Source organism: Diadema antillarum, unplaced genomic scaffold, assembly GCF_040938485.1.
Source record: "Diadema antillarum isolate AM-2024a unplaced genomic scaffold, OU_Dant_1.0 seq00000675_RagTag, whole genome shotgun sequence".
NCBI lineage: Eukaryota > Metazoa > Echinodermata > Echinoidea > Diadematoida > Diadematidae > Diadema > Diadema antillarum.
In genome coordinates, this window is record NW_027271581.1 from 775,475 (window position 1) to 802,365 (window position 26,891).

At 38.9% G+C, this 26,891-nt stretch overlaps 2 protein-coding genes across 2 annotated transcripts; one reads left to right on the forward strand and one right to left on the reverse strand.

Annotated features, from left to right (window-relative positions):
* Positions 1-263: 263 nt before the first annotated feature.
* Positions 264-593, forward strand: LOC139736987 (collectin-11-like). Its single transcript, XM_071647661.1, has one exon. The coding sequence runs from the start codon at positions 264-266 to the stop codon at positions 591-593; it is 330 nt and encodes a 109-aa protein (XP_071503762.1).
* Positions 594-13,638: 13,045 nt separating this feature from the next.
* LOC139737016 (uncharacterized) lies at positions 13,639-25,848 on the reverse strand. The gene is made up of 8 exons (XM_071647691.1): positions 25,628-25,848; positions 23,140-23,307; positions 22,236-22,524; positions 21,123-21,206; positions 20,469-20,576; positions 18,985-19,214; positions 18,375-18,444; positions 13,639-13,646 (listed from the first exon to the last, which is right to left on the reverse strand). The coding sequence occupies exons 1-8, from the start codon at positions 25,718-25,720 to the stop codon at positions 13,639-13,641; spliced, it is 1,050 nt and encodes a 349-aa protein (XP_071503792.1). The 5' UTR covers positions 25,721-25,848.
* Between the last annotated feature and the right edge of the window lie 1,043 nt (positions 25,849-26,891).

A 26,891-nucleotide genomic window follows, 5' to 3' on the forward strand; every position in this document is an offset into this window, starting at 1 on the left:
GTGCACATGCACACATACTAGCCGAGGAGGGGGAGGGGGACTAGGGGCTCGACACACGCTCACACGCATGCGTATACAAGCATGTACACAAACACACGATTGTGTAAGATTACATTGCACACTTGTCATTTTCATTGTCTGTGGGGTCTTTATCACCCAGATGATTGTCCTCGCAACTGGCCGCCTCGCCCTCCAGGTTTGGAAAGCTGCTACCTGGAGTCATAATATATGATTGGGAGGGGGCTCGAAAAAGATGCACCACGATGGGCGGGGCTCTCCTAGCCCTTGAGACGGAGACGGAGCTAAGAGGCGTGCGAGACGTCATCGTCCATACATATGGACTGCCTGTTAGCTTTGAAGTATGGACGGGACTGAATGACCTTGGGGTAGAGGACGTTTACGAGTGGACGGGATTCAATGGGACACTGGAGAAATCAACACGGAACATGTGGTGTCCGAACGAACCCAACAGCTGGACAGACACGGGTGACTGTGGAGCTTTTTCCTTGGATGAGCCAGGACTAAAAATGCTGGCCTGCAATTTAAACATGTTTTATATGTGTGAATTTACATCCGAATTAATGAACCTGTGACCACTGATTTGGGTTCCTGAAAACGAATTTGAAAGCAATAGGCATGAAATCGTTTGATCAAAATCACTTCACCGCTTCAAAGATACAATTTGAATGCGCATAAAATGAAATTGAATGACTTTTTCACGAAGGTGGCCGGGGAAACTTATTCATTATATAAAACGCATGCAAAGTACTTCGTCTTTTGTAAGATCTATTGTGGCTTCATTTCCACGAATAATCAAAAACAACTCACTTGTATTCAGCTTCCGATATTATCACAATTTAAGAAACTACGATTATAAGAACAGTAATAGCTAGTATATGCACAGTTAATCAAAGAACTAACCTCAAGAGCGCATCATTCAATTGGAGATAAAACGAAAATCGAAATTTCACGGAATAGGCATCGTGTCAATAGCAAGACTTGTTTAAAGACTCGCTCCAAAACTCAAGAAAGGACCGTGACGCGAATCTGAAGGGCTGCTTTCAGTGTTTGTTTGTTATTGTTTTTTTTTCTTCTGGGGGTTACAATTTGAATGAAAAGAGAGATTATGAGATTCACTGATAGGAGATGTGTATAGAAGCAACTTAACCCTAGCTTTGGATATACAAGTTTAGCCTTTATAAAAAATCATCACTGAATTTGAACGGCAGAGGTTTTACGATAAACAGTTGCAAAATAGGCCTAAACATACACCGAGTTATAAACACATGTATATGTATGCATGTATATTGCCGTATGCTGTGAATATCATTCATATCGTGTATTTCAAGGCATAATTCGTTCTCTTACTATCATTTGTGTGTATAACTTATTCCATTATTACAGTTTCATATAATATAGAACATGTTTTTGTATGCATTTCTCCGATACTACTAAATTGGTCGTCAGATATGAATTCAAAGTGCGTGCACTGAGCTTAGGCTTAAAAGACATCTCTTTATACGAGGGTATGTAAGGTTGACTGTGTCAATATCATTCAAGGCACACATGGTTTAGCTCTAACATTCATGAGATGTATGATCCGAAGCGATACATCTTTGACTTGAAAAAAAAAAAACAACCGAACACAACAATTAAATAACTACACAAGATCGTTATTTCTAATTCCTATAGGTCTACCAGCTGTATGAGCTGCTATTTTCGCGAGGGTTTAGGCTTATCGCGAATTTCGCGAATCTCAGGTGGATCGCGAATTTAACAACATGGAAAATGTCACAATGCTGTATGTTAATAGCGGATTTACGATAGCGTCGTGTCAGTTCGCGAAAATAACAGCTTTGACAAGTAAAAGAATTATTAACACACACACACACACACACACACACACACACACACACACATATATATATATATATATATATATATATATATATATATATATATATATATATATATATATACAAGTATATAAATCATGCAATATGAAGAGTTTGTTTGCAAAAACCGATAAGTCCATTTTACAAGATTTTGAGTTACGGTCTCTGTCATAAAGTACAAAATAATACCTTTTAAATGATATATTGGTCACTACATAATAAAGGTACATTTTTGAAGTTATGTTCAAAAGAAGCAAAATTTTTCTTGTTATTCTCTTTATTTTTCTTGACCTTTAATCGCAAATATCTCCATTTCGCAGATATGGACTTATCGGTTTTTGCAAACAAACTCTTTAATTTTCTTCAGTAATATTATGACCATGCGCTGGACTGGTTGTTTTGTCAAAGTCCGAAATAGGTTGTCGTGATGTGTGTTTTTCTTTTCTTTCTTCTTCAAAGAAATAATAAAACCGTACGAGGTAAAGTGTGAACGACAAAAGTACGACAAACTTACTTGAAAGTAATTTCCTCGTGGTTTTTTTTTTTTAATAAATTAATGCCACGAGCTGCTATCGACAAATTAAGTGATGTAAGATCTTCGATGATCAATCATTTTACATAGGCCTACGTCTACATGTATTTTATTTGTAAGATGAGTTACTATTAACAATAAATAGATCACTGTAAGGTAACAAGTGAGTATTATCACTGGTTTTATTTTGCTGTCAGTGTCTGATGATAGGTTTATTTCAAATTGTGTAAAACAATATACTAAAGTATACACACATATATAATTATATACATACACATTGTATTTAATGAAAACAAACAAAGGGAAAATTGACAGAAACGAATGATTGAGTGAGAACTTTGCGCAAAGAAAATGGAGATCGATGGAAACCCATTTTCTTTGCGCAAAGTTTTCACTATATTGTAAATATTATTTATTTTGATAGAGAGAGAGAGAGAGAGAGAGAGAGATTGTTATGTAGAGTGAAATTGTGTTTATAGAGGAGAAATGTAAAACTGGACATCCCCGCTGGAGTTTCATTTATATTTTACTCCAAAAAGACTGGAGAGATAATAATATTACAACGATACACATGACACCGCAGATTATTAGTAAGCCACAATTTATTCTTTCATTTCTGGTTGCAATGAAACGATTCCGATACTCGCTGCATTAGTCACTCGATTGCATTATACAACTGATCACCGACTAGTTTTTTTTCGAGACCATTCTAACTTGATGTACGATTTGACCAATACCTTTTGGTATTGATCAAACGCAAACTGATATACATGATATAGCTAGCGGGGCCAACGCGTTGCCGAGTGGCCCCACCAAAATATCTTTGGGCCCCAGCCGCGTTGGTAGCGCATATCTCTCGCTCTTGACCACGTCGAAAGGTTGACCTCACTTCTATAGTTGCAGAATACAAATGTTTGGTTGTTCGTTGAGCAACAATTTATTTCAGTCAAGAGCTGCATCGAGCCAACAGGATTGGGCCCACTGTCGCTCTTTTTCTGACGTAGAGGGCTCTTTCTAACACTTTCTTCCAGAGCATTCTATTACAGAAGGCTCTGCTTTCTTCGGCTACTGGAGAAGAATTACTTGAAAGTTGAAAGTTGAAAGTTGAAAGTTTATTTACTCACAACCCAAACTCTGGGTATCGGAGTCCAATGAAAAACATATAGCACATTATAATATCAATAAATAATAATTGCAAATAACTCTGAAAAGTGTACAAAACAACTATAACAAACAAAATAAGAATGAAATGCGATTGATGAAAAGAAAAAAAATGTACAGAAATATACAATATATACACTATATATAGTGAAAAAAAAGCAAAGAAAGGGAAATATGACGAGAGAGAGAGAGAGAGGAGAGAGAAAGAAGGGATATATGGAGGTGAAGAGGGAGAGTGAGAAGGACACAAGACTGGTGAATTAACAAAGGATATACGAGTGACTTTTGGTTCAGGAAAAAAAGAAAAAAAAGAAACAGAAAAAAAAGAAAACACACAAAGACATATGGAAATGAATTCATACGCTAAGTGAACAAGAAGGAAGGAAATATGGACGAGAAGAAGAAGAAGTAGAGAGGGGAAGAAAAAAGGAGGAGAGAATGAAAAGACAAATAAGTTACAAATCAATTGTAAAGAAGACACAGCCTGTAAAAAAGGCATGTAGTATTTGCAAAAAGGATAAAAAATACTAATAATCTAAACATGTGTCATTATATAATTACAAAACTTGGATAAATTGGAAAGGACTGTTTTCTTTTGACAATTAAATAATTGATCCATCTTCATAGTGTTGGGGTATTTCCAGTAATATTTTTTTAAGTATTTCTTTCGTTGTTCATTAAAGAGTCTACACTGAAAAAGGTAGTGAAATTCATCACCAATTTTCTCTTCATTACAATGGGTACAAAATCTTTCGTTTCTTGGAATCTGATTGTATCTTCCAGAAACAATTGGCAGTTTATGATTAGCGCAACGGAATTTACATAAAATTTTTGCCTGTGAATCATTAAGGTGTCGAAAATACTTCTCAAAATGAAGATCCTGCTTAAAAATTCGATAATTTAAACATTGAGAATTTTTGTCTACATTACTATGCCACTCTTATGTGTTGTTTGAAGGTTTGCATGGTGAAGTAAATGAGGAAGAAAGATTTGCGGTGACACCATGTGTATGTAGTCCTTAATCGGATCGCTGTTTGGCAGAAGAGCCTAGAAAGAGGAGAAACGAAGAGGGAAGCGACATATGGGGGTTGTGAGGAGGGCAGAAAGTGAAGAGTGGGAGACAGTAATGGGCTAGAGGTTGAAGTTGCACTAGTGGAGACGGTAGAGAAAGGAACACAGAGAGTGGTAAGGAAGAATAGTGTGAGAATCAAGTAGGATGTTCGGACATCGTTAGAAGGGGAAAGATGAAATAGAAGGGAAGAGGAAGAGGAAGGAGTTGAATGTTGGAGAATCATGGAGATAGGAGAGAGCAGTAAAGATTCATGAAACCAAGAGAAGAAAAACGAAGTCGGCGAACAGTGTGGCTATGGAATGCGGAATCAATGGAGAAAGGACGAATAATCCCTCGAAGGAAGGGTAAGTAGAGGAGAGATGAGAATATGTTGATAGAAGGGAGATAGAGAGAGAGAGAGAGAGAGAGAGAGGGGCGGGGGGGGGGGGGGACAAAGAAAAGAAGTAGAACAGAACAAATTGAAATTCAATACGTAAATCAGAGGGAGCTAGTATGGATCCTAGAATGAAATGCTGCTGAGAGGGAGAAAAAAAAAAAAAATTGGAAAGGAAAATTGATGACAGTTAAGTCCTGAAAAGGTTCCTGTGGGAGAAAAGCAAAAAATAAGAAATCAAAATGAGGTTAAAGTGTAGACCTGAGGAGAGAAGACAAGAGAAATAACCTGTGGAGAAATGTGTAAATTAAGTAGTGGTCCTGAAAAGGACCGTTGGGTTGTATGGAAGGAAGAAATAAAACAAAAAGAAGAAATAAGAGAAGAGAACAGAAAAGAAAAGAAAAGATAAGTAGTGTAGAAACAGACAAAAGTGTAAGAGAGAGAGAGAGAGGAAAGAGAAATGAAACACTGAGTAAAGGTGCTAGTGAAAGTAGCGCAAGAAATCTAGTTATAAGAATAACTAGGAGAACCGAGGAACTTGACGTTTCGGGCAGGTTGACTGTCCTTCGTCAGAAGTGAAGCGTGATCTGAGAAGAGGCGGGCTATATATGGAGAATGCGGACCTAGAAGGAAGTGGTCGGTTGAGGCGGGCTCGCAGGAGAGCTGAGCGTCGGCTGTTGGTGGAGTGTTGCGGTCGTTGATGCGTTCTATTGTTCTCGGAGTGTGTTGATGGCGGAGTATATCTGTGAGAGCTAACTTGGCTGTTAGTAGGTCGTGGCCGGAGATTGGAGTCCGGGTTAGTGGTTGGGGTGGACGCCGGTGGTGTGGATGACTTGTGTCGGTGAGGGCGTCTTCTCGAACCAGCGATAGGTGTGGTCGTGAGTGGGAGGCGCGGTTGACGTCGTGGGCGCTGTTGTGAAGAGGTGGGGGAAGAGATATGGGAGGAAGAAGTAGAGGGGGGAATGTGCTGTGGAGAGAGTGTGTTGTTGTTGTTGTCATTGTTGGTGTTCGATGGTTTGTTGATGAGAGGGAGCCAGATGTTGTTGATGTGGAGTCCAGTATCCTGTGTAACAGTGTCGTGTGTGTGAATTTCTATGGCTTCTCTGATGCGTCGTGTGTTCCAGTTTTTGATGGATGTGATGAGTTTGCTGTCTTCCCAGTTGATGCGATGTTCCGACTGTTGAGCGTGTTTCACGATGGCTGACTTTTCCCATTCCGATGGCTGACTTTTCCCATTGCCACTCTTGTTTGTAAATATCATTTAATCTGGTACTAACTAAACTTTTGAAGCCAGCTAAAGTGAGATGTGCTGCTTGGCTGTTCCAAATTGCAGTTAGACCTAAGTTGTTAAATATTTCTTTTATCCTAATTACCCATGTCATCGAATTTTCTTGCCTCGCCGATAAAACATATTGAAAATTATACAAAATATGCGCTATCTTTGACATATTACTGTTAACAAGTTTAAACCAAAACATTAACATCCGAAGGGTCACTGTTTTTTGTAATCTATCTTTACCTATTTCTCCGTAAACCATACAATTCGGAGTTCGCTTATGTAATCCAAGAAGTTCCTTACAATATCTACAAAAGAAAGTTTCAATTTGGGCGAGGTCTTCAAAACCCCAAATTTCACTGCCGTAAAGCAAAATAGGCATGATCAAACGTTCAAATAGCTCTAGTTTTACGTCGATTGGAAGGAGGAGAGGTAAAATTTTACTTTTCATAGAATACAACGCTCTTTTGGCTTGGGTTACTTGTTTGTTTATAGCTTTCTTAAAATTATTATTATAATTGAACGTCGTTCCTAAGTAAACATAATCATCGCAGACACAAATTTTGTCATCTCCGAAAAGAAAGGTAGGAGCTGTTCTAACTTTTCCACGGGAAAAAATAACTATCTTAGTCTTAGCAGTATTAACGGTCAGATGCCACAATTGGCAATAATCAAATAAAGCATCAAGAGCTAACTGGAGTTCCTCAGCATTTTCAGCCAACACAATCGTATCATCTGCATATAGTAATGTGAATAAATCAACAAACATATTCACTTCTTCGGTAGAACACGTTTCATTGATACCTGACGAAAGAAAATCCAGGCCAGGGTATCTCTGAGACAGAAATGACGAAAAATCGTTTAAATACAACGAAAATAATATTGGTGATAAATTCTCACCTGGTAGTGTCTTTGTGCGCGCGTGCGCGCGCGCGCGCGCGCGTGTGTGTGTGTGTGTTATTGATGTAGTTGGATTTTTTTTTTTTTTTTTGGGGGGGGGGGGGTCAATTAAATTCCATTTACACACGATCAAGCTGTTTGTTCTTTTTCTTTTCTTTTTTTTGAATTCCCTAATCCAAACCTCATTCATAGACAGCGGCTGGATCGAATTGTAGTGACCTTGCTTTGTGATGTTTTGATTTTAAAGCTGATTTTCAACGCAACAAACATTCAAACAATGTTGTTATAATAATGGTTCGGATACCAAGTTATATGAATTTGAACAAGTGTTTTTATATGAACATCTCACGTCATTGTCATCTCTCTTTCTTAACACGCTGTGTGCCATATCATATTACCTGCCTATAGGTTTATAAAATGCGTTAATTTGTGCATATTTTACTCGTTGGCGCAGAAAGGGTGAATTTTATACATATAATTTTTTGTGCTTCCATCCCGTTCGGTTCTGCGGCATAATAACAACTTATAAGGTTTTCTTCATCCAGGGTAGCCTTTTCAGTGTCGCCTTTGCTCTACCAGAGGGACCTGCCATTATTATTACCCTAGCGTTGCCAGGTACTTACCTATTCATACAGCTGGGTCAAGAGGGACATGGTGGGTAAAAACATCTTGTCCAAGGACGTAATCACTTCTTGGATGGGAATTGAACTCGGGTCCTCCGATTGGAAGTCGGGTGTCTTATCTACTATGCTACAGCGCCCTCATGTTGACCTACAATGTATGTTTTGAGATGGTCCATCACTTTATTCATCATCTCGTCCTTTCATCCTCTCACTTCATCCTCGTTCCTTCATCCTCTTACATCTCGCTATCATTTACAGAAATCGGCTCTCTTATTGGTATACCTGGCCAAGGTGAACATTTATGCACCTTGTGGTGAAAATGAGTTGATTATAGATTCTTTGGTAAATTGATCCCTAAAGGTAAAAGGTGAAAGGTCAGTGCACTATGACTTTTTCAACTGTAACTTAATCGGAATATCCACTGGCGATTTTGAAGGAAGGGTAGCAACGAGAATAATATAACTATTTCACCAACATGAATTTTGTTGTGTGTGTAAAGAGTCATTCTGAAAAAAAGGTTTTGTAAGATTTTTTTTTTTTTTTTTTTTTGTAATCCATGCACCATCATTTTTTTAAAAGAATATAACAAATATCGGGTACTCAATTAAGTGTTTTCTTATCTCTCTCTGAGTGTGTGTTTAGTGGTGTGTGAGGTTAAATCGAGAAATGGCATGATATACACTGCAGTACTTACCATCATTCATTAACATTCAGGGGCGGATCCAGGAATTCCGTAAAGAGGGGGAGCCTTTACAAATTCAAGGGGGGGGGGGGACACACGCACGACCCCCCATTTTTTGCTTTTTCTTTCTTTTGTTTGAACAAAAACTAAAAAGGGGGGGGGGGGGCGCCCAGTGCACTTCCCCCTGGATCCGCCACCGACATTCAATATCAAGGATCTGTAGGAATGAATATGACACACAGCATACAGGTATTAATGGCGTGTGTACGTAAAAGTGTATGAGCTTGTTTTTGTATGAAGGGAATATATTTCTATCCACTGATATCTTCAAAGCATTACTATTATTCTGTATGTTGCATAAAAAGTCTTGACATATAGACCTCTGTTACTCTTTCTATGCTTACACTAAATAAAAACACTCACGGACAAGCAAATCATTAATGTAAAAAGGAAAACGAATCAAAATTTATGAGTTCAAAATGTCACATTAGTTTGGCAAAGTCACATCTCACGAACACAATTATTGAGGAACAAGGCAGCCACCAAATTCCAATACAATACAAAATCTGGCACAAAACTTTGTACAATAATGATTCAGCAATTTCTTACAAACATTCTTACTGAATGAAAAAATTGTGAGACTTTCATTTTTACCATTTTGAGCTGGAATTTCCGACAGCGCATTAATCCAAAGTTATAGCTTAAAATATCAATAGCTGGTGAGAGGTCACTCACATAGTGAGAGTGACAACAATCTATTCTAACCATTGTGCACAGGAGATTGGAAGGTATATAACTACATGCAAAAAAAGAAGAAGAAAGAAATGTCATTTAATCATAGCACTAAAAAATAATATTACAAAAGAAGGCATGGACTATCTTTCAAATTGTACAACAACAACAACAAAGTGACTGGAGCTCAAGTTCAGTTAACCTGGCTCCAGATACAATTTTGTAGATAGTGAACATTGTAAAAATACATTATGTTTTTCCTACCTTTTTGATAAAAGGATAAAGTGGTAAAGATCTCTCAAAAATGAGCAAAATCTATCGGTTCCGAACACTGAAATGAATGAAATGTTCTGCGGTCTTGATGTTGATATCTCTCTGAGCAAGTACGGCACACAAAGTCTTATCTGCACTGAACAATATCTCATGATTTGGCAAATTTGCTTCATGCTTCCTTTTGTCACTTGCAAGGCAGCTTACTGATTCATTACCACCGCATACACACACAGACACACACAACAATGCAGATCTTTGTATAAGATGTGCTACAAAAGTTGGAATTTGGGTACACTGTATATAAGAAGACGAAACACAACATGACATCACATGTAAGTGAATCCCACGCAAAAAAAAAAAAAAAAAAAAGCTAGAGAAAAATAAAAGAGAGAATGATGTGATGATGTAACGGTGAAGATAATGATGTCACAGAAGTTGATAAATCATTGGCACAGTTTGTTCATGCAAACATTTGGCATCACTGAATGACTTTAGTACTGGGAAAAACAGAAAAGAAAGAGTACTGTAGACATATTACGCTAAATTTGCAGATTACCGGTTGAGCATCAGTGCCCTCCAACTGGACACATACTGTACAAGGTGTATTGTCTTTTCTTAAAGGCATAATTTACCATTTGCAGATGAAACAAAAACCCAGCATCAGTGCATTAAAAAAGGTTCTAAAATGTGAGTTAGGGATAGAAATAACCACTGTCAAAATTTGAATCAGTTAAATTGATGTTAAGTATTGTAATATACAAACTATGAACAATTAGCTATAATAAAAAAGTTTCCAGACTAAACTGTCTACCAATATCATGGTTTATTGAGAAAAATTCTTATATCTCCTTTATATTTTAGGCTTTATTGTGAAAATTTTATATGGTAAGATATTTTGTGGTATAACAGATCTACTCATATGCATCAAATGTGATATCTTGAACATTTTTTAAACCACTGCTCCCAAAGGTAAACTGGACCTTTAATGTCTCTCAGCTGCACAAAGCTCTGTGTCATGCCTGTCCGGAGTCTTAATAATAATATCAAAGCAATTGCGAGTCATCCACAAAGCACCTACATTGTACTGAGTGTCACAAATTTTTGTAAAAAAAAAAGAAAAAAGTAATATGGTCCTGTTTTAAACAAATATGTACACGTAGTGAATGTAAGCAGCTATACACCTGTCTCAAAGAAATGGACATGGAAGTTTGACTGCCATAAAAAATATATCCTCGAAGCTACACCATCTTCTATTGCAACTGGACTTGGCAAAAGTAAATTAATTCTATATGACAAACAATCAATTATTGGAGTCACAACTGGGTGACTTTGAGAAGTTACAAGCTTACAGTACACTTCAATCCAAGCTTACATTTTGGGAAATGGAAGAATCTGGAGCATTTGCTAAATCTCCTGCTATTCAGGCTTTCCTTGTGAAACAGCAGTACAGTACCACTCTAAAACAAACCCCCTCAAATTATGGTGTGGTGTTTCATGGTTATACAATATACAGTAACAGCTTCAAAATGACAAATAAAAATCTCTAGATATGAATTCTTGTTTACCAGGTAAACATATTCTCTCTTTGGGAGGTTAATGTTCATATAATTACCTGCCACATGCTCTAAGTATACATTAATTTCTTTTTCAGACTGTCATAATGACAGACTTGATCATTTTGAGTAAGAATACACCAAATTACACAAAGTAACAATTGTGGAAAACATTTGGCACATTTTCATATGAAACAACAATGTACAATCTCTTCAACGACTGAATAAACACCTGGTCTTTACAGACTGAATAAAAAGCATTACCAGGTAAATATATACACAAGGTAAAAATCGTGACAGGGATGTCACACCTTCAATTCACAGAAAGTAATCGGACATAAACAAGTCCTGCTAAACTGTACTTCACAGGCAGAAGAGTTTCAACTGTTAATGCTCACTACAAACTAGCTATTGTATACACCTAGGCTACTCATGAATAGTGAATGTATCTATTTCAAACATGCAAAAACAGGAAAAAATTCAATAAGATTCTATGAGGGCTAGAGAAAAAACGGAACAAATGATACCACCTCTTCTAAATTCAAAGTTACTCGATATAATACAAAACACTAAGAGATCTCACTGGCAGTGATATTTCTAGCTGGTTGTCCTACAATCTTGAACTGTACAAAGTTGGAAGACTTGGAACTATTTACAAGAATGACCGTGACTGGTCCAAAGCAGCTTCAAAGTTTTACTCAGCTGAAAATTGCCTTACGGAGCTTACCATCCACTCAATTTTAATTCGATACAGTCGATCATTTGAAAGATTCTTTATTTCAAGATTTTCATTTTGACTGTAAATCAACATCTATTGAGAAGGCATCGGAAACATTACCCTGCACATAATAATTGAAGTCACGATGAACTGTAGTTACATCAACAAGAAAGCACTTTGGAACAGTTGTAAAAGTTGCAGTGACAAAAATTCATCCTCACGTCAGACACTAAAATCAAATAGAAATTTATTTGCAAATGACTTACCTTGCTTTATACACATGGTGTTCCACTAACTAGACATCAAATTTGGCAAACTTGAGAAAAACATACTTCTCTGACAATGAATAATAGTATTCATGAGAATCAGACCTCCCACCCTTTCTAACTGAAAAACAGGGATAATTTGGCTTAAAAAGTAGGAAAGAACTAGAAATGTCGCTTCGGCAACTGGTATGCCTCCGCCATAATGCATGATTTTCCCAATAGGTCTAGATAGTACATGTGGACAATGTGTGATTACATTTTCACAAAATTGGCAAAATATTGAAATGACAAGTTTGTCACAAATGTGTTCGATGTTCACCTTCCTTGACTGAGGTTTAATTGGATGAATAGGAGAGCATGTATTTGGGGATTTAAGGACTTTAACTTGACTTTGACCCATTCATACATTTATGCATTGAGTAATTTTCAAGGTACCGGTATGGAGAAAAAGTGCAATTTCTGAATTGAATAGTAAATTGTTACCATTTTCATCTGGCCTTTGACCCTAAAATTCATAAGATAATCACTTTCAGGTAGAACATGCATAATATGTACTTAGTTTCAAGATAACATGAGCCACTTCCGAGATATGGAGGAAAAAGTTCAGCACTTTCACTTGATCTTTGACCTTTTGACCTTTGAGGCAAAAAAAAAAGAAGAAAAAAAAACTTTCCATAGAATTTCTATTAGGTTACACATGCATACACCAAGTGTAAAAAAAAAAAACCCCTGCTGGCATTGCATAAATATGAGGGAAATAGCAAAATTTTGAAGTGTTGCACTTGACCTTTGACCCCCTGACCTTTGACCCCATGAACCCTACATTCTCTAGATAATCACTTCCAGTCAGTACATGTATATACTATGTTCCATGAAGATACCTTGAACAATTTTCCAAGGTACGGAGAAAACAAAGAAGTTTTAATATTTTTACTTGACCTTTTGACCTTTGAACTTTGACCTCATGACCCAAACTTTCACCAGAGAATCTTAATTGGGTAATACATGTATACACTAAGTTTCAAGAAAATATCTTCAGGCATTCAATAGATATGGTGGAAATAGTGAAATTTTATGTATTTGACCCTGACCTTTTGACCTTTGACCTTTGACCTCATGACCCAAACTTTCACCTGAGAATCTTAATTGGGTAATACATGTATACACTAAGTTTCAAGAAAATCTCTTCTGGCATTCAATAGATATGGTGGAAATAGTGACATTTTAGGTATTTGACCTTGACCTTTTGACCTTTGACCTTGAGCATGTGCACCCAAAAGTTGATAGGCACAACTTCACCCCCTAATACATATACATGCCAAGTTTCACTAGGATACCTCAAGAGGTTTTGATAGTTACCTTGTCCACAAAATTCATTACGGACGGACGGAAGGACGGACGGACGGACAACCCGAAAACATAATGCCTCCGGCACCACTTCGTGGCGGAGGCATAAAAAACAGTTCCCATAGGCGTCTGGAGTAAAATTATTTGGAAAAATGAGAAAGTCCCATTGAAACAAGAGCTGCAAATGGTCGAGATACAGATTTTTTCCTCCAAATTCAGAGTGTTGGGAGGTCTGTCAGAATGCTTCTTTAAAAAAAATACAGCATGCAATCATAGAAGAAAGCACTGGTGTTGTTTTGAAAATACCCCCACCTTTTTGTTGCCTTGATGATAGCTGTCAAAAGCAAGATTTCACTAAATATTTTCATCTAAGAGCATACCTTAATAAAATGAAACTAAATCATCTCACTCTTCATCATTTGGATGTAATCAATTTCTCACAGGGTACAATGACTACATTTATGTTTTGCATATTCAAGAGTGACAGTAAGGCATTGACTGCAAACAGCGAAAAATACAAGGGTTTACACGGTAAACAAACGATCAAAAATCGATCAGCAAGCACTGATCGGCCGTAATCTGGCAGAACTCCCTAAGTCGATTTTGGTCGATTTTCAGGTTTTGAGTGTTTTGTGTGTTTTTTCTCATGCTCTTTCAAGTGGGCCAAAAAATAAGTTGTGAATCGGTACAGAAAGTTATTTTTAGAAAGTGATTTTGGCAAAATTCCTAAGGAGAGAGGGCGATTAATCTGGCAGAACTGCGTAAGTCGAGATTCGAAATGAATTTTCCGATGTTTATCAGGCAGAACTGCGTAAGTCGACTTACGACAACGCTTGGACCAAGTTGTTCCTGCATCCCGCACGGACATGGTATATCTTAACACGCGCGTGCGCGACCTTGGTAGTGACGAACGCGCTGCGCGTTCAGGCTAGCAGTGCCTAGCTAGCTAGCTAGCTAGCTAGACACGTCGTACGGCTACGTGTATTGTACACGACGACAGTCACGCTAAAGCAATAATCCTCGTTACTCTTGGGGGAAATTGCCACTTTCTTTCCCTTCATAGACTGGCAGGCTTCAAAACAGGTCAATATGCGGTATGCCTTACTAATAAGTTTTGCTACAATCTAGTGTCTTTTAAGCCTAGAGCATTTCTAGATCTAACAAACGTTATAGTTTGCATCTTGTCTGACATCACGCTCCAGTCAACTTGAGGCCTAGGCCTACTTAATACTGCTGCAGCACTTGTCCATTGTTAATGTACGTGAAATCAATGTACTGTGCGGTAGCGTAGGTCACGCGAACAACAATATCTGTAATCCATTGACCATAGCTTCTTATTTTGTTTTTCATTGTAATAAGCGGTTAGTGGGCTTGGATCTATGGGATTGATCTCGAGAAGTTTAATGAATATCTGGGATACCGTCCATAACGATGGCATTTTCGATCCAATCCTACAGACGTCAGAAATTGACCAATACTAACACTTTTACAGTTTACTTTTTAATGCAGGTACCGTACCGGTACTCTCAGTAGAGTTGTGCAGTAGGGGCCTACTAGACTACTGGGGCCTACCGTTACTTAACTTAGGCTGAATCGCCGGTTATTCTGTCTTTACTCAGTTTTCTATTTGTCTAGATTTGATTCGGCCAGACATTCTCGAAGTCTGTAATATGAAGAATCTAGAATCTACAGGTTAAACGCTAAATTATAAACATTTAGCCCTAGAAATAGATCTGAAACTTAGATTTAGATTTGTGTTCTAGACTATACATTACTACTACTAGACATTATAGGCTACCATAGACTTACCGTTAGTCATTATAGATAGGCCGGTTAGGCTTTACGTTGTTCTTAGATCTACTATAACATTAGTACCTTCTAGGCCTAGATCCCCAATAAACAGTCTAGCTGGAGATTTAGCCCCTACCTGGATATAGAGTTTAGATCTAGAGTCTAGACTAGAAAATCTAGAAACTAATTTTCATTGATCTACTAGTCTGTTATAATGACGCCTCAAAATAGACGTCTGGATGTTACATAGACCTAGACAATCGAGTAGACAGAGTTCGAGAGTTCTCGTTCGTTTTTAATAGGCCTGCGTAGATAGTAACGGTTAGAACGCTACTACCCTGAAACGTTAGTACTGTAGTGACAATAAGGCCTAAAGTAGGAGTCGACACAAACGAGAACTAGGGTCTATTTTTTTATTTTCTAATAAAGCTGTAAATAAACTTTTAGTCAGGCCTAGCTCCTAGTATTCTTTAGTTTAAATAGAGTTTAGGCCTTCAGCCAAAAGGGTCTAGGCTTACTCTTACTTTGGGCATAGAGTAGGAATACTAGGATAATGATGAGATCAGTAGGCCTATCGTGTGCAGATTCCTACGTACCGCTCTACTAGTCTCTGGATGTCTAGTGTATCGTTAGGCCTGAATAGACTACGGTCTAGACGGTCTACAGTGTAGTACCTGTAGTCTTGATGAACAATATAGCTTAACATCTAGAACCTAGTCTAATATTATTCTTAATCCAAATGCAATGCTTCATGAGATCGACAATAACCCAAGCAGCAGCCAGGCTTTTGATGTAGCAGTACTTCTTGTGCCGCTAAATAATACTGAAACATGAAACAGACTGACAACATTTGGGGAAAGCAAGTTATTTTCCACATACAAATGAATGGATAAAATGAAATTAAATGTGAATCAATAATGATGACTTTATACAATACAAATATTTCAAAAACATTGTACTCGATCTAAAATATTCATTGTTTTGACACTGCATCCGCTGAATAGTAAGAGGGTGGATGGTAAAATACGATAGACAACCCGCAGAAAATAGACCGAGATACGTAGTTCTGGTTGATAAACCACGTGTTTATCAGCCAGAACTGCGTATCTCTAGGAGATACGCAGTTCTGGCTGATAAGCACGTGGTTGACGACGAAAAGAGATACGTAGTTCTGCCTGATGAAACACGTGCTTATCAGGCAGAACTGCGTATCTCCTAGAGATACGCAGTTCTGCCTGAAAAACCCCCCGCATGGCCAAAAACTTACGCAGTTCTGGCTGATCAACCCGGGCACGTGACCAGAGATACGCAGTTCTGCCAGATTACGATCGCAAAAATTTGGCGACGATTAATCTGGCAGAACTGCGTAAGTTTTTTAAATTGGTAATTTTTACTACTTAAAAAGGTCAAATTGTCATTTTTTTGCTGGAAATAAATTCTTTAGACCAATTATGACCGAGAAAAGAGGAAAAATGCAACTCATCGTATCTCAGTTTAGAAAGGTGTAACATTGAATCTTTAAACCCGATTTCTGGCGTAATGTGTTAAAGGAGATACGCAGTTCTGCCAGATTACGGCCGTGATCTGAGTGGTCCATATAATCACTGACAAGTACAATAGACTACCATGCACTGCCATCAATAGCACTGTAAACTTCAAATATGTTGTGCCTGCCATCCATAACAGTCTTTGAGAGTTGTGTTTGAATACTTCAGGATGCTTAGAATGAGTCATTCAAACCCAATAGGGTACTGTATTTATATGGCAAATATTTTGCAAGATCTTTATTTTTCACAAATTTTGCGAGGAAGGTGCTATATGTGAACTGAAGAACATGCGAAAATATGGACTCTGATCCTGGCATGAATGTGATATGCACGCATACATTTCTCTGTTCAGTGCTATACTCCACAATCACAAATTTAACCACTTGCGAAATTGTCGGGAAGTCACAATTTGCAAAAAATTAGGACTTGCTTAACGTGATATATGGCATATACAGTAATGGGTGTTAACAGAGCAACGGGTTTACCAGAGGTAAAGTTGGATTAAGGAATGGTACAGAAGAGAAGGCTGGGAGAGCAGTCTAGAAGGAGACTGGGATATCCATAGTGAAGAGGAGGAATGGAATCAAGGTCAATGACCTCTAGGACCCTTGGCTGTGGGGGAAGGGAGCCAGTTCACTCCAGGACTACTGCGCACAGGGTCTAAGGCAATTTCCTGGTGGGCAATTACCTGGGGGGGGGGGGGGGGGGGGGTGGGGGTGGGGGCGGTAATTGCCCAGATACAATTCAGTGACAATGTGCTGATCAGCAGTATTTCACATAGCCTGAAAAGTCAATCTGTATTTCATTGTCGGGGATGTGTTCCGCAGAGACACGTCGCTGCACGGAATCCCATTCCTAAACAGACTGAAGGCTCTCATACCCGATACTGTACGGGGGATGCTCTACCCACAGAAACCAATGAGATTGGCTCAACGGATGCATTCCAGGATGATCAGTTTCATGGTAATAGCGCATTATTAGTGTGCAGATCAGCAGGTAGCTTGCTGTTTCTTTTTCCTTGAATATTCCGCCCAATTTTTTTTTATTTCAAACAGCTGGTGAGTGCACTCTACCCATTTATCAGATGATAATTTCACTATTCAAGTTCACATTTGCCAATCGAGCTGTGGATTAGATATCATAAACAAAATCTTAATGTCCTTAGGGACAGTGGTTAAGCATCCTCCAACAGCGATTTCTATGAGAGATTTCTGTCTGTTTCGTCAGAGAACCGTCAAAGTAAAAAAATATAAAACTCCTCTGAAAGAACAGATTTTTCCATCTATATTTCACAAGACTTTGGACAAGGTATATTTAGTATGCGGCTCTGGTAAGTCTTTGTGCTTAGCAGTGATAAGATGGACCCATGATGAGTGACCGCATAACAATGTACATGTACATCATTAAACACATAAGATACACATTACTGATAACCTCAGGACAAAAAAAAAGAAAAAAAAAAGAAAAAAATGCAGCACCACATGTTTGCTAAGTTCATCACAAATTTCCACATAAATTCTGCCCATCACCTTTATTGTCCTGTACAAGAGTGCAGACCCTCCACTTTCCAAATGTGGCATTCAAATAGTGGTTCAGGCGTGACATCACAAGCAATCAACCAATCAGAGGGCACCACTGGGACTGCTGGCTGGAGACAGCTCACTGGTCTCCTCGGCTGTATCACTACTCTTGTCCTCTTCAGCCTGGCAACACATAGGAACAGAGAAACAAATTTATGCCTCGCATAAGCAAAATCTTTCTGGTGGATTTATACAAAGAAACATAAAGAGAAGACAGCCAATGTTACACAAACTTGTCATTATAAACTGATATCAGCTAATCATCCGAAATTAGGTTCATATAACTTTTAACAATTATTCTTCACAATTCATGCCTAATAGACACCTTTCATGTGAAAGCAAGTGCATCTATCAATAACTGCCAAGTACAGTGATCTTCTTTCTTTGTCACAATGTACCTGGTTGTTATCATCTGCTGAATACTGCTAGTCACCTCGGGCAAACCACAAGGGATATGCATTATTTGCCCATTTTCTGGTGTAGGCACAAACAAGTACAACCTATATGTAGGTGGACTTCAATTCACTGGATTAGCATATGTAGCAATGAAATGATATTAAACACAGTACGTAGCACATGAAGGGATTTTTTGTTTGTTTTTGTTTCAGAAAATCTTGTACGAAGAGGTTATGAAAAGGAAGAAAAAGATTTCATCTTTCCTACCTTCTCCTGGTCCCTCTCTGAATGCTCTGTGAATCCACTGTCGGAGGAGCACTCCTCCGCCCCTCTCTCGCTCCCCTCTGCAGCCTCCTCTTCTTCTCCCTTGCCCTCCACTCCCTCATCCATCTCCCAGGGTGGGGTGCCCTGATCAGGGCAGCGCTTGAAGGCAAACTTGTAGACGCCATAGCCGGAGAGGCCTGTCGTGAACCAGAACTTTTCGACTGTGTACAGACCTGGGCAGAATGAGAAGAATGAAATTTAATCACAGAGTCATGCTCAGTCAAGACATCACTTGGAATTTCTACATTTCTGCTCATTGACATAATAAATGTTTTCAGGACATTGTCCATAATTAGAGATTTGTTTTGTTTTGTTTTGTTTTTTGTGTTGAGATGTAGCATTTTTACATTTAAGACTGACCTGATGATGAAAGTACATGTGTCTGATGAGGTTAATGTGCAGATAGCACAAATCACAATAGAATCCTGCCCTTATTCTCCTCGGAGAAGACTACTATTATATAGAAATGATTTCTGTTTTCACTGTGGCATTATAGTGGGCTTACACACTGTCTCCCATTTTGAAACAAAATAGCTAAAATACACTCAATCACCCTACCCCTCCCCTACTTTAATCCCAGTAACAGTAGTTTTCATCGGCATCTACATGTACTCATGCATATAATGTGACAGATTCATACAAGCACAAACTTTTCATTCCATTCTGATAGGTTCAACTTCTAATTCAGGTGATCGTGAAAGAGTATTTGAACACTATTTTAGTGACTAAAATAAATATAGTTTTCATTCATTCATTCCTTGAGTAATCACTAAGGATTGAGTGCTTTTAAGGATAATTTGATCTAGGCATAACTGGTGTGTTCAACCACATCAACACTTGGTTGCAGGGATGTCAACCGTGTAAAGAGCAATGCAGTACTCTGAGGACTGAAAAAGACCTATCTTGATGGAAAAGCAGTCCAGCAATAGACATGTGTAGATATACAATTTGGGGAAAACCAGGCCTATTTCTCTTTTTTTTTTGGAGAAAAAAACCCACAGTAAGAATACAGGAAAAAGTCATGGTAGCAGAGACTCCAACCCCTAAGCACCTTCTAATATGGAGATTCTCCCGCCTGAAACCCCTAGCAAATGGGAGACTCCAACTTAATGTGCGCAAAGCGCATATCACGAGCGCAAAGTTCCTTGCGGCCGGGGTCCAGGGCCCGCTTGGGCCCTAGAAGCTCTAATAATTAGGGTTCTTGATGCTCTCTCGTGCTATTTAAAGGCTTATTTTTCAATATACGAAGACAAAAAGTAAGAAATCATTTCAAACGGGAGACACAGAGCCAGAACAGGAGAAATTAAATCTCAAACGAGAGAACGGGAGATTTTGCAAAAGTGGGCTTTTGGCGGGAGATCTCCCGTCGAAAGCGGGAGAGTTGGAGTCTCTGTGGTTTTTGTAGCAGTCTTTGTGATTGCTTTTACCATCGTATCGGTAGCCATACTCCGGTGCATATGGGCTGTCTGACTTGTAGCCACGAATCACTCGCACAGGATTGCGTGTCTCCACGTTCTTGCTCAGAGCCAGGTTTCCTTTAGTTTGGGGGGGGGGGGGGAAGAAATGGGTGTCTCCAGTGCATTCAAAACATCTTCAGAATTCAAGCTTCTTTAACTATACTACCGGTACATGAGAAATCTCAACATCAACAGTGCAGTGTTGGAAGGAGTGAAAATGCATATTGAGGCAGGCAACCCAGTTCTGCTGTGAAATGCCAATTCATAAATACCGCAGGGAAATGGGAGAAAATGTCAACATCTGAAAAGTAAGAAAAGAATTTGTTTCCAAGTCTGAATTAAAGCCATTAGTCCATTAGTTTAAAAAGGTAACAAGCATTCACTGCTCCTTCCACAGTTACATAAAACAATTCATAAGACGTAATAAAGTATTAAGTTCCTTTCAACTCAATAGCCAGATTATGATCACAGGCACATGTACACTGTAGCAATTAGCTATTAACATTGAGTGTAATATATACAGTGTACATGCAATCTTTCTTTGAAGGAACCAAGCTTTGCAAATTGTACACATTGTGCCGGTTTCTACCATCCATTATGGATTATTATTAGTATAAAACATACCTCTTTCCAGTGTTTGGTCCTTGGACTGGGGTGCTGTCCTCAGGTTCTTTGGGTTGTTTTTGGTACCTCTCAGGTCTCGCCCACCTGTTCCGGTAAGAAGTGCATCGCATTAACACCTACACTTCCTTTACATGTCCAAGCACTTAAATAACTGTAACTACAGCCATTTAATCAGTATTCAGTAGTCCCTCCAAGAACTAGTCGTAAACTTAGCAGCTCATTCACGTTTATTAACCCGTTGAGGATGAGTCCAGAGTACGAGTACACTCGGGCATGGGCCTATGGGAAATGCATGTCGTGGCAAAATCAGCCTGTCCTCAATGGGTTAATGTACCCTAGTCCCAGGGCACGTAGGCCCTCTTTCCTATGTTTTTTTTCTTATATTTCTCTACAAGCACGTCACCTTGAACATGTTCTCTTTACCTCATCTGTCAAAACAGCTGCAAACAAATCAAAACCTACACTGTAGCTGAATGCAGCCCTTCTTGGACCTTGGTGTATTGCTTTGCTTTTTCCCCATAACTACTGTGCACCAAATACTGCTTTGTATTCCCTACGAGCACAAGGATAACTTTTTTCTTCATTCACGGTATGAGCAGAAGATACAGAAACCAATGAATTGCTCTTATCATTAACCATTCTTACTGTACATCATAAATTGATGCATATACTCTGTAATAATTTCCATCTTGATTCATATACAATATATACGTACACATTTTAACGAAGAATCAAATACAAAACCCAATGGCCCGAACTCGCAAAGGTGGTACAATCTTGTCCATGGTTTAAACCATGGAAAAAGACGGTAGTTTTTTATGGGGTGCCAAGTGTTGCATGGCCTATTTCATTACGAAATCAGTCACGAGATTAATCATTTTGTTGACGAAATTAATGACGAAATATTCATTTCGTTATGAAATGTCGCCATTTCGGTACGAGATGATCATTTCGTCGACGAAATGACTGATTTCGTAACGAAATAGGCCATGCGACACTTGGCACCCCATAATAAACTACGGTCTTTGTCCACGGTTAATGGACAAGATTGTACCACCTTCATGAATTCAAGCCAATAAATTCCAATATCAGCAAAATCCGAGGATTAAAAACCTTGTCCTGTGAAGGTGAAACATTCGCCCATGTCCAGATCATCTTCATATCCACCAGAGAGTGCAACAGAGTAGCATCCTTCGTCATTGCCATGGATACCGGAGACGGTCGGGCGATGGACGCCGTCCTTGGAGCAGTCTATTCTCATCTCCCACGTAGTGCCAATCTCAATGCCTGGAATTGCTCCAAAGACGTTCTCTCTCGGAACCCTCTTCACAGGCTTGTAGTCTGCGTCCTGGTCCACATTGTCCAAGGCATCAAAGTCTAGCTCACCGGCCTCTGGTGGTTGCTATGGAGATTTGTAAGCAAATATTGCATTCTTTTAAATCTTCATGACAGCAACTTTTACAAATCATATATTTGAATGTTTACAGATCATTCTTTTTGCACTACAAAGCAACTTGAAAGTATTCACTTTATGCACCTTATTCCCAAAATGGTTGGCTCCACGATATGGCTCTTACTATCAAAATTTACTTTTAAAATGAATGCAAATTCATACACATTTTTTTTTTTTTTCAATTTTAACCAAAATTGTGTGGTCAGATTGTGCAAGAATACATGTACTTCCCTGAAACTTCTCTACTGCAAAAGGAGACTTGCAAACTCAGATTTTTTTCTTTTTCTCTCTAAACAAGGCCTTTTCATTGTAAAATGATATTCTAAAGGCACAGGATGTGGAAACTTACTCAACTATAGTATCATAAAGAATGTTTACTATGCTCTGTCTTTCGCCACATAACACTTTAACAGAAATTAAACGGCTCCTTTCAGAATTTCAAGACTTACAGTGTATAAAGAGCTACATGTACATTGACAGCAAGATACAGTACCATCTTCACCATCTGTGAAAAAAAATCAAACAATGTCATCATCACTAATATTGCCATCAATGGATTCGTACCCTTCCTTGCAGGCGACGAGACTGTCTGCGCCCATAATCAGAGTATGCGCTGCCTCCATTCGGTCCCGCATCAGCTGATCTCGGTGTCTTTGGTGTTTGCGGAGTTGAGGAGGGAGCTCGCTTCCTCTTGAGTCCTTGTACACTGGTCTTCTTCTTTGGCTGGATGAACTTTTGTTTGATGATATGACAAAGGAAGAAAGATCAAATCAAGCATAAATTACTAGTAAGCAAATTTAGTTTAAATGAATAAGATATAGATTCCAGGGGCCTAGGTCTGTATGTGACCCTGCACCTCAAAACAAACAAAAAGTCGCCAGACATGAATTTTTAGTTACAAATAATGTAAGACCATATTCTGAAAGAGCAGACTTTAAGCTTTAAAATGATGTATAACTCAAATCAAATGGACTCTCCTAACCTACAATGTATCTAAATATTGGAAAGAAAGCACAAACTCAGGAAAAGTGTGAACTGAGAAAAGAGGCTCTGAAGTACAGTGTCTATTCAAGCGCTTAATCTTTACCAAACCGTGCTGGCTGTGCGATGAATGGGACAAAAATCAGGAAGTAAACCACCAGAGTAACAACAATGAAGAGATTGTCAGATTAAACTGAAATTAAGCATGCCTCATAAACACATTCTGTCCATAATTAATGCCAACTTTCAAAGCAGTAGCACCATCCTTTCAAAAGTTATTAGAGTTGAAATTGAAGAGTGTGGACAATTTTTTTCAGAAATGAAAAAGGGATTCTAAAGACACACCTAGTCACACTATTCTACCAAAAATGTTCGAGATAAACTGCTAAAAAAACACACTTTCCTGCCCGTTTTATGATACCAAATTTTAGTATAATGTAAAAGAAGACCCGCTCATTCAGAAAATATGAAAAAGTCAAGTTCGGCTAGGTTGACCCATTTCATTTATTTTCAGTCCTCACGCAAAATCAGTGTGTGCGACTTTATGTTCGTTTTGAGGTGCACGGTCACATATTGTCTATGTGCGATGAATCTGAACAGCCCCTTCCCCCCCCCCCCCCCCCCCACACACACACACTCCTTGGCTAGAGGCTAGCCAGAGCTTAACAAAACAAAACAAAAGAATTGAAGAGATTGGAGCATAAAATTAAAAAGGACAACCCATACAGATAGCCATGACTCCCCCCAGTCTCCCACCTAGAGAGTTTCCCATGGATGGAAGCGGGGATGGAGTAGTGTGGAGGGACAATATTGACCCTCACAATTGCTCCTAGGAAAAGACAAGAGGTCCCCTAACCCTCCTCCAACTGCAAACATTCCATGCCCCCCCCCCCCCCCCCCCCCCCAAACAAGCATTGTCCTCAATGGTGCCGTAGGGTCAATATGCACCTGGACCTTCCATCTTTGGCGAATCTCCGGTCAAAACATTAGAACTCATCTAGTCTACTGTAAAAGTGGAAATTTTCGTAGTGTTAAAATTTTCGCACATTTCGCGTAACCAGAAACTAGCACGAAAATAAAAGCAGGCAAATATTTTTGCTTGCCATATGTTCTCATGCGTGATGTCTTGATTCCATGGAATTAACAACACGCGAAACTTTTCTATCTTACCCAGCCAAGCGCGAAAAAATTAGTCGCATGAAAATATCCACTTTGGATAGTATACTGTCTGCTATGTGTCTAGATCTACATTACACATTGGGGACTGTTCGATTGTGTGGATCCATGGATGCCTTTCTCATACAAGAGCGGTTCCAAATTGCTGCAGTCCACTCATAACGTCCGCAATGTTTAATCACCCTTTTCAATTTTCAGTGCACGCTGTTCACGACGTATTAGAACCATAATCATGTCATACATGGCCTCGTTCCCTTCCGTGGGCTGGCAATTGGTGCGGTAAGCGATGACATCACTCACATCCTGAATCTAAGTGGCTAGTAGTAAAAGACGCGACATCCTTGGAATTGACGCGACGTGCCCATGATTCTGGCATTGGATGTGCTGGAGAACTTGGAGCATGCGCAGTGCCTTTAATTTTAAAATGACGTCATTACCTCGACGTCCATGCCCAGGAGGTGATATCAAAAAATCCCTATTGTTCGGCAAAGGAATCTTCAACATAGAAATTACTTGCTGGAGAATTGTAACATTAGATCTACACACTCTAATTTACAATTTATGTTACTGTCCAGTAGGGCCTATGGGCTAATTCTCTAAGTCGGTGATAATTTGAATCTAGCTGTGGTGTGGACACACACACACAAAAAACAACAACAAACAAAACAACTCAAAACAATACAATTACAAAAACAAATCAAAACAAATTTTGGACCTTACGACTCGCAAGTTCTAAGATCTGTTAACGTGTTATATAGACTTCTACATGTATACTATTTCCCCTTCTCGTGAAAATTACTTCAGGAATGTAGTCTATGATATTAACTGAACAGCTGGAAAAAAAATGAAGAAGATACACATGTAATTGTGCAGGATTAACCAAGCAGGTGTTTACCGGTTTCAAGATGCCGAGAGATGCTAGCACTTTCTTGTTTTCTTCAATGTTCTGCAATCGACGTTTCTCGTACGCAGAAAGTTCACCAGGCATGTTGCAAATTCAAGATTGAATACTGTGGTAGAACCCTAAAACTTAAAACTTTAGATGGTTTGAAGTTGTCTCCGTTGAGTGAAACCCCTCCTGAGTCCTGCTCTTCTTCGAGGTCACCTTGGCGTCTGGCTCTAACGTTAGTCGTTATGGTAGAGAATCTAGCGTTACAATGTAGAATGCAATTTTTTTTGGAACCATTAACAGGACTCCTTCTCTACCGCTAGAATGAGAAATGAATGTTCTGGTTTGCTGCAGATGAGTGAGCGTATACTGTGGCTTGGTTGTAACACAATCTCTGGTCAGGCAGGTTGAAATACAACACTGTAACGTTAGAAGAGATTCAATGTTGTCAACTGATCGGGCTCGATGTTGCTTACAAAGTTACAGCGTGATGGAGAAATCTACCTTGCTTGAATTGCCTTGGTCCTTGTTGTCACAGATCCCTGATCCTGATTCTCCGCGAAATCAGACAGATAAAGAAACGAGACAAGTTTCAAGATGTCAAACCCAAATATTGCATTCGACTGTAAATCATGTAGGCCTAGATTTAAACAGTTTACTACTTTGCTGTAACTAGAATCTAGTAAAGGCAGAGCAGAGCAGGTGGTGCAGTACTCGATCTGACACCCGATAGCACACGTGTGATGTGAACCACACGATTGTTAAATGGACATTTAGTATGCACGCGATCGATATCAGCTGATCATGTTTTCGCGGGAAATCGCAACCAGACTGGTAAACCTTCACGCTTTCACGAATCTCGCGGGCTCCCGTGTACGCTCCCTAATACAAAATCTTTAGAACTGTCTTTGGACCCTGGATTGATCGTTGTTTACAAAATAATACAGACGCTTACAAACCACAAGTGCCATGTTTGGACCGCTGGGCTGGTAATTATTAATCACAGGTCTTATCTGTTGAGAATAGATATATTCCCAAAGATTACTGTTGAATCATGCCGCACATGAGCATTATGGATTTATCCCGAAGAGAATTATATGCAATGAATTATAATTGGTCTCAAGTTACAGTCATTTTAAATTATGCTTGAACATCTGATTTTAGTTTATCTGTATTGAAGCAGAGACTTTTAAAAAACACCTCCTTGCATCTTGTGTTGATTAATGATGATTTACATAATGTGACCTTCAATTAATGATCAATATCATGA